The sequence below is a fragment of the Polistes canadensis genome, unplaced genomic scaffold (genome assembly GCF_001313835.1).
Source record: "Polistes canadensis isolate GaletaPanama2010 unplaced genomic scaffold, ASM131383v1 scaffold_335, whole genome shotgun sequence".
Classification (NCBI taxonomy): Eukaryota; Metazoa; Arthropoda; class Insecta; order Hymenoptera; family Vespidae; genus Polistes; species Polistes canadensis.
In genome coordinates, this window is record NW_014569882.1 from 44,056 (window position 1) to 53,818 (window position 9,763).

Consider the following 9,763-nt stretch of genomic DNA (forward strand, 5'->3'; position numbering starts at 1 on the left):
TATAACAATTACTCTTACTTAATGCGATTAAATGGAACGATCACTAATATAAATAATAAAGTTTTTTTTTTCATCAGATAAATCTAAGATCATGTCGATTTTTTCTTATATTTCTATAATAATCATACATTTACTATGAAAAATGAATTTTAATAGATTCATTTTTCTTTTTCTTTTACCACTGTTCTACTTTTAAAAAATAATAATGACTAATCTACATTTTTTAGATCTAATGGTCTATTTAATACGGATTTTTTAATATTAATTTCATTATATAAATTGGGCATAAATGTATTTTCATTAAAATTTGACTTTTCTAATTTTATCCATTAAATTTGAAGACAATATACTGATAACCACGTAACTGTAACTTTTCTATTATCGAAATAATTTTCTAATGTTTAAATTGAAAAGAAAAATCCTGGTAGGTCAATTAAATCACATGAAATAAAATCTTACTTTTACTTTTTTTGATTATATCGTATCAATCATTTGAGGAAACAATATTTTGGATTTTGTTTGCATGTTATATTCGATAACAACAAAATCTGAATAATCAGGCAAATAATTATATTCATTTACTACAAAATTTTATTTCAATTGATTCAAATTGTTTTTCTATACTTAGAGCCAATTTCAATAAATCTAATACAATTTTGATATTTCTATTTTATCCAGTGCATAAATTTTAGTATGTTATCATTTTTTGATTATTTTAATTGGGTATGATAAAATATTAAGAGACCCACGAGACTCCACTTTTCATGCGAGTGTAAATTTGATATATATATATGAGATCACATTAAACAATTTGAAGTTCTTATGTATGATAATATCTATCATCGTATAAAAAAAAATCAGAAGTATTTAATTTATTAGAATTTACACTTATACAAAATTAAATTAAAAAATTTAGAATTATTTTATATATTACCATATATTATTTAATAAATTAAATGTTATAATATAGAATTATTTTATTATATTATTAATTTAATTTATAGAAGTATATTAATGGTGTTAATCGAATTGGCTTTTAAAATTGTTCATTTTTCATTGACCAAAAAAAACTTGATCAATATGTTAATAATCATAAAATTGAATATAAAAAGTTAACAATTCAATTCTTGGACAGTAAAACAATTAAAAAAAAAAATACAAAAAGTAAAATTAAATCGAGTTGCCAATTCCAAGTGTTAAAGACAGTTGCCAGTATCCACAGAAACGGCACTTGCAATGCAAATGAAAGGTCGCCTTGACGGAGGTAACCGAACTTGTATAGATAGGATCAGTAAAACATTGTTGTTGGCGGACGTTTGCCAGAGGTATCGCAACGAATCAAAAATATTGCGCCAGAAAATGAAGGAAATTTAACTGACACAGACCGGAACTAATGCGACAACAGGGCCACCCGCGTAATAATGTGAAACGATTCAAATAAAAGATTACGTTATTGAGATTGATTAATTACTCTAATTAGACTGTTACGAATTTGATTGCACGTAAAATAACGTTATAAAAGCATACGGAATTTATGCTCATCAAATATGCAGCACAATGCGTGTATGGGGATTTTATGCGCGTCAAATATGCAAAAAGCATAATATATAATATAGAACTTGTACACTTGAAAATATGCAAAAAGCATATGGGATTTATGCACGTAAAATATGTAGGAAGCGTATGAGAGATATATCCTACCGTTTATAAAATATGAGTATACGCATGAAAAATATGTGCATATAAATGCATGGATATGTTCAACATAGATTTATTGGTTATTTCGCTAGTTCCATCATAAATCAAATTTCATTCACCTATACTTTTAATCTACTTTTATCTAACATTCTCTTTTTTACTCTTTCTCTGTAAATTGAAATATAATATTATTTTATGATTAATGTTATAATTAAATTGTGATAGTTTACAGGACAATATTATTTATTGCTAATGTATATTGAAATATTGTAATTAATAATAATAATAATAATAATAATGATTTCGATTGAAATGATTAAATATTGAGAATGATTTAGGACGGTAAGTTTGAACATGATTGCACTGTAAATAACTATGGTTGTACTTGCTGTTCTTTTTAAGCCTCGGCTGGCGCCTCGGCCAAAAGTATTCAGGTCTCGTATTACAAAATATTATATATTTTCGGTCTAGACATACAAATTACTATTGTTTATTAAATAGGCTATTAAAAGTCACCACAAGACAATTACATTAATCGATGACGTAATTTAAAAGAAATTGTTAATATAAATATAAAAATGTGAATATTGTTAAGTAACAATTAATGTATAGTATAATAATTAAATTACTTTCTTTCTCTAATTAATTTTTTTTTCTAAATTGAAAATATATATAAATTTATGTAAAATAAAAATCATAATGATAGAATAATTAGAGGTTATAAAATAATTATGTTAACAAAAGAAAAAAATTATAACGAGTATTCATAAATAATGGATAATATTTCGATTTATAATAGTTTTTGGTTGTTCTTATGTTAGTATTCTTCTTTAAATAAAAGTAAAGATATCAAATTTCAATAAATTGACTAATTGGAACATGTCTATCGTAACCTTTTTTCAAGATGGTGTCAATTTAGGAATAGTGCGTATATATTGTAATACGCGGAATCGAAATTAATTATTAATATTGTTAATCAATTGTGTTACCCACAAGCTTTTTATTTCTAAAGCAATTATAATATCACAGTAACATAAATTTTAGAAAACCCAAATTGTAAAGAAAAATAAAAAGAATCATAAAAAAAGTAAGTAGCAAAAATAAGTAAAACACTTGAAGAGCGTATCGTAATTATTTTTGATTGTTTTTGTAAACAAAACTTATCTTTTTGTATTTTCTTAACAAAATAAAAAAAAAAAAAGGAAAAGCAAATTAATCAAATAAATAAATAAAATAATTGTATAAGTTAAGAATAAAATATAAAAAAATTATGTGTAAATAGTGGAAATGATATAATTAATTTAAATTAAAAAAAAAAGAAAAATGTTTTTAAAATTTTAAAAATATTTTTTAATATTATTGATCATTTTTGTGAAAAACTTATATTATTATTTAATACCTTTATTGCCAGTTGATTCGCCATTAGGAGGTGGCGCGTCACCTCGAGCATGTTGTTGTTGGCGCGCTTGTCGCACCTTCATTATGCGCATGCGTAGGAACTCGATTTTAGCGCGGGAATCATCGAGCATCTGCTGAGCTTCTTGAAGTAATTTCTTGTCTCTGTGACCACTCGTCAAACTTTGTATCATATTCTCCGCGCCCTGTTTTACCTACAACGATAACAAAAAATTCTATAAATAAATAAATTCATAAATAAACAAACAAACATAAAAATAATCTTCGAATTCTAAATTGGTATTAATAAGTGATTTTTTTTTTTACATATACAGTAGGATCTTAATTAATCATCGTGATTTGAAAAGATATATAAATTATAATTATTATTATTATATTACATTAAAAAATTTTACTCTACGTATTTATTATAAAAAAATATTAAAAATATAACAGTATATATATTTGTACGTATATAAATAAATATTTACAGTAAGTGCCAAGAATAATTTCGTACCTTTTTGTCAATTTAAAACCATAAATATTTTCTTTTAATACAATATCTTCAAATTCTTATACAGAGAAACATATGTGTGTGTGTTAGAAATATTAAACTTGTCAATTTATATAAATTTTATTGTAAAAGTCTTTTACAATAAAAGATGTAAAATTTTACGTAATTGATAAAAAGATTGGTCTTGTAAGATACATTCAATTGTCTCAAAAGAATTAGAAAATTTTAAAGAGGAGGAACAACCAAGTATTATTTACAAAAATAATGATTGTATTTTCGATAAATCTTACGTAGATGCAAATATTATTGAGTGGACTAATGTTTGATCATTTAAATAAAAATTTGCATTATAGTGAAATCTCATTAAATTATAAACAGCTTCGTTTTTCACCAATCAGGAATGCCCTCCCCCCACCTCTCTCATTAGTTTCAAGATTGTTTTATATTGGTAGCATTTGATTGGTTTATGCTCACTACCATACATATAAAAATGTGTTGTTAAATAGTATACGCACGCGTTTGTAATATTTTATGATCAGATGAAAGATATTTTTTCCAGATTATAGAAGAAGATTTGAAAGAATAATTAATTTTATTAGTCAGACACATTCAGTGACAGTAGAAAGTGGTGGTGATGGTAATGCTGAAATTGGCGGGAAATAGTTTACGAAAAACGAGGTTTGCATTTAACGAAATTTTACTGTATAAACAAATATCAATTATTTTCAAATTTACAATAAGAACGGGTACGAATATTCCTGTTACTATATATATATATATATTTATTCGTTTTTATTATTATTATATAAACATATAATAAATGAAGATACTCTTGTATATAAAATTATTCGCACAAAGATGAATAATTCTTCCATGAAAAGAGATTGAACGCATGATGATAATGATAATAATAATAATAATGATTATAATAATGATGATGATCATGATGATGATGATGATGATCGATACGCTCTAATTGTTTTAAGCAAACGGAAATAATTTGCTACATGAAGAATAGTATATCATGTTCTTTCTAATACTTTTTTTTAAACGCGCATAGAAAAATGATATCGAATAAATGCATATCCTAAGAATAAATGTTTGCAACTTACGATCTGTTGTACATAAAAAAGAAAGAAAAAAAAATTTATGTACCGTATAAAATAAATTTCAAGCATCTAATTAAACTTTATAATTAATAAACACCATTAAAGTAGCTTCTCGATAAGCCATTATGGTGTTGCTCACAATCAAATATTATTTTTAAACATATAATTTCATTGTTTTAAAAGTTAACGTTGTTTATAAAATGTTAAATGTGTTAGTTGCAAAAATCATTGAACTTGTCATTATTGTTTACCTTAACAGACGTTTTGATACACATGTTTTATTTTTTAGCGTCTACAGCTAAATATTTCGACGTAGTTAAAAGATTAATTGTGTCAACAATTATGAACGTGGTCTTATAGTTAAAAATTTAAAAAAAAGAATAAGTTTATTAATTATTACACATCACATTATTTGAAACCAAAATTAATTCAATATAATTTTCACGATATTGTGAAAAAATAAACCTGTAGATAATTTTTGTTATATTTCAATATTATTATATAGAAATTTATATAGTGTTCAAATGTAATCCTTTAAAATATCTCGAAACAAAAGATATATCATTTAGATCACTTTCATAATTATGGGCACAAATTAACAATTAAAAAATGAAACTGAAAATAGACAGACCTTTCTAACCAAACGCTTCGCCATTTTCATTGCACTTCTGTCAAAGGCTGTCAGGTTACTATGCCTCTTTACCAAATATTTCTAAGTATTCTCTCTAACGCTATCATCCTAACAACTAAACCTATTAGCCAACTAACTCGGTGAATACTCGGTGACGTCAGGTGAATCCATCTTTACGTTGGTATCTAGTTAGAAATCGATCAAATTAGCAAGCAAACAGTTAAAAATTCGTTGACGTTCGCGAGTTGGCCAAATGCCATTAAATCGATACTTCGTATCATCCCTAATTTGCTGACAAAGTTAGTCATTGTGACTTATATCGATTTCTTTCTAATACGAATTAAAAACACGAAATAATATATTTTATTTTGTATGATTTCATTTTATTTTTATTTAATTCTATTATTATCTGGATTAATCTTTTTTTTTTTTTTGTAAATATAGGTCTTTCACTCTTTTGCAAATCACTTTTACTTTTTTTTGCAAATTAAATTTAATTGTTTGCGAATAAAATGTATTCCTTTGTTAATTCGATTAAACTTTTTGGACAAATTGAAATTGCATTTCTGCAAGTTAAATTAATACTTTTTGCACATCAAATTAAACCTATGGCAAATTAAATTTAATCGTTTAAAAATTCAGGTTTTTCTACAAAATTTTTCGCTCAGATTTTTATCCTTTTTTTTTTTTTTTTGAGTAAAAAGAAAGGAAATAATCTTTGAAAAATACACAAAAATGCAGCAATCACAGTCTATTAAAATTATTCATTGAACGATCAACGATCTATGTACATTTGTATAGTCCAGTTGTTAAATAAGACTTTCTTTTCTGTTTATAAATTTTTTTGTATATTTATGTACATTTTGAGGTTATTATTATGATAAATGGCAATTGTAGATGTTTCAATTTTACAATTACATCCAAAAATCCTTAAATTTGATAATAAAGTTAAAATTAGTTTAAAATTCGTAGCATGAGTGCTAAAAATTTGACAATTTATAAAAAAGAAAATTAAAATTCTGTTATGACACTAATAAAATTTTCATGTAATATTTCATGTATACTTGTTTAAAGATCATTTCACTTTCATTTATTAATTTTTTTAATACATTTATTTTTTCCTTTTATAAAAGTTATAAAAGAATTTAATTTCTAAAAGATTTAATTTGATTAAAGAAACGTTAAATTTTTATAAAAATAAATCTTTTAATATATGTCGCAGAAGATTAAAAGAAAATAATTTTGTAGGGAAACTTAATTTGCACGAGAATTTGAATTTGATTAGTAAAAAGTTGTATTTTGATTTGTCAAGAATTAAATTTGAAATGCACAAAACATGTATGAATGAAATATTTTACGTAAAACCTTAATACTACTTATAATAAAATATTGAATTTCTTTAACAATAAACTTACATTTATTTTAATTTTTATTGCTAAAATTTAATAATTTTAATAGAAAAAAAATAATCAATTTGCAAAAAGATAAATTTAATTTGATAAAACTTGAATGAAAAAGTATAAAATCTATATCATAGGATTAAGAAAGTTAATTGAAAATCATGCATCATTCGTGATAATTTATTTCCACAGTTTCATGACGCAACTAAAGTCTATCATTAGCAGACAAAAAATGTCTCAACGCTGACTCATGACTAATGCGGCCGCAAGGAAAATCAACTAGGAGGACTATTATCATCGTTGAGAGTTGATTTGAGTGAATTCACGTTGACATTTCGAGATAGCTTATCAACATTTGTGTAATAATAAATTTTACGAAAAATAAAACACATACGCACATTTATAATACATACATAAATAGGGTAATACCCAGTTACTGATGAGTTTTCAATTTTGTCAGTATATTTTTGTACTGATCTGAATAAAACAAATCAAAAATTGTTCACAAAGATACGAGTAATGTTAATTTATTCGTTTGGAGACTTGTATTAAATATTTTTTTTTTTTCAATGAATACGAATTTTATTCGCAATATTTATATAATAATCATATTTAAAAAATAAAAAAGAGATGTATATTTTAAATATTTATATTTTGTTAATATTGTGATAAATATGCAAGAGAGCATACATTTTTGATCGATATTGCGAATAAAATTAATGTACATTGAAAAACATAGAACCAGTTTCAAAATGGTGGATTAACGTCATTCTATTCTGTGTAAACATAACCTATTTGAGGATTGAAATTAATTCAATCGGACTTGTATGGAATTTAAATATAATAAAAATTGTTTAGAAAAATACTAAACAAATAAATTCATGTAGGAGTTATCGGAAATAATCCTTTTCATACATGATGCAGTAGATTCATGCATATTCACAAGTTGAACGAGTACTTCAATAAAATTTTATTGAACCGTATATGGTGTATAAGGTTAGTATAAATGAATAAAAGTTTTATTAAAAAGTTATGAATACAATATATGGAATATAAAAGAAACGATATCAATTTTACGGCTACTGTGATAAAAATATAAAAATAAATCAGCAATATTTATATTTAGTTTGTTTATATGAAATTTGTTTACTTGCTGAGGTCGTCAGGGTTACATCGAGTTTACGTCATAATGATTATCATATTTGTTGAAAAAAAAAAGTTTCAAGGTCATTTCAAAGTAAGAATTATATTTTTAGCAATTCCAAAATTAATGAATATATTTACTTTATTTAAAGATGGCTACACCGTTCTTGACAAGTTACAAGTTTAACAATTATTGTGAAATTGCATTTATTATTCTATGAATTTTATTTTTATTTAATTTCATTCAATGTATCATTAATTTTTTGTATCAAATTATCACGTAAATGTTTCGAAAATTAAATTTATTTCTTTACGAATTTCATTTTTATCTCTGGTCTCATTTTATAGAATTTATCATAAATTTTTGTTATCAATTCATTACAACCAAATTTATGATAAACTTGTTTGATAAACTTTTTTTTTCCAAAGTCTCGAAAAATAAAATTTGAAAGGCATGAAATTAGATGACCTTGGAGGTCAAAATGTTATCACATTCCGACCTTTGAGAATTGATTATTTAATAATCATTATCCGCGCTAACAAGCATAATTTTATAATGAAGCTTTAAACATTTTTTTATGTAATATTTTTTTGTTATTTACATCCATAGAATATAATGGCAAAATTCGGTTATTAAAAACTAGTACACTCTGTTTAATAGAATGGTCATTATTTTGCATCTTATAAATGCAATGCCCACAGTTCAATTTAAAACAGATAAAGAAAAAAAAAATTCTTTTAAAATTTCAACGTCATTTATTTAAATAATTAAAAAACGTGTTCAAAAATGCTAATTTTATTAAATTTAAATAATACAGTAATGTTAAATACTTTTAAACATGAGATTTACTAAAATAAGTAAAGGAAACTTTAAAAATATAACTTTTGTAAAAATCTTATACGATTTCAATACTAGAGAAAAAATATGCACTTTTTGATGAATTTTAATATCAAGAAAAAAGGCTGAAATTTGGAAATGATTTCTATTTATTTATTTCGAATTAAACCGGAAGTGCATTTATCTAAATTTCTTAGAAAACCAAATAATAATTTTTTATTGTCTATATTTATTATTTATTATATTCATATACTATATTAATTGTGTGTTTATATAATATATATAATAATATTTTTATATTATTTTTTCTAAAATATGTAACTGTTTTTATCTATTAATATTTCTATATATACAAGCTTATGTTTATAAAGAAAAAACAACGAAAAAATAATAATAACAATAATTTAATTACCTTTAATTCGATGTTAAGTTGTTTTTCCAAAGATAAAAGTCGAAGATCCGTGAACAGACCTTCCTGACTCGGTGACGAAGGCCCCATTGGTGACAGAGGTGTGTCTAAAATAAAAATAGTCATTGTATCTCTTAGCGGAAATGAATATCTAGTAATGAAATTCTTTTATGGTTATGCCCTACCCAGTGTCTCATGAACTCGACCGATCAACGTTTATCATTTTTATTATGCTTCGTATATTTATCATAAATAAATATAAAAATTGAAAAGATTTTTCAGAGTATCTGTATTCTCATCTAAGGTGTGTCAAAAATTTCAAAGTCTGTAATTTAACAAACCGAAAAACAAATATTAGCCTATAATGTTTCACACATTTTTTCATTCAAACAATTTTACAAATTATTTCAAAATTTTTGACTCACTCTATATAAAACGATTTTGTAAGAAGGGCTTACCGTATAGTACAATTTACAAATTAAAGTAATATTTGTTTATCAAAATACTTTTAAATGTAACGTTTTGATGGAATCGATTAATGCTCAAAATATTTTTCTACAAAACAATGAAGATAAATTTGTAATAATAAATACATTTTAAAGAATATATATAAAATTAACTTCTTG

At 23.9% G+C, this 9,763-nt stretch overlaps 1 protein-coding gene across 6 annotated transcripts in view; it reads right to left on the bottom strand.

The window, feature by feature from the left end:
* Nucleotides 1-9,763, bottom strand: part of LOC106791716 (serine/threonine-protein kinase N) — a 122,687-nt gene that overhangs the window by 16,625 nt on the left and 96,299 nt on the right. For 5 of the 6 annotated variants that reach the window (XM_014757575.1, XM_014757578.1, XM_014757581.1 and 2 more), the window contains exons 4-5: nt 9,141-9,244; nt 3,098-3,308 (exon numbers count right to left, since the gene is read on the bottom strand). In XM_014757575.1, the coding sequence (XP_014613061.1) occupies nt 3,098-3,308; nt 9,141-9,244 (315 nt within the window). Of the gene's footprint in view, nt 1-3,097; nt 3,309-5,347; nt 5,681-9,140; nt 9,245-9,763 lie in introns of those variants that run through there. The other variant, XM_014757582.1, reaches the window with a different exon arrangement.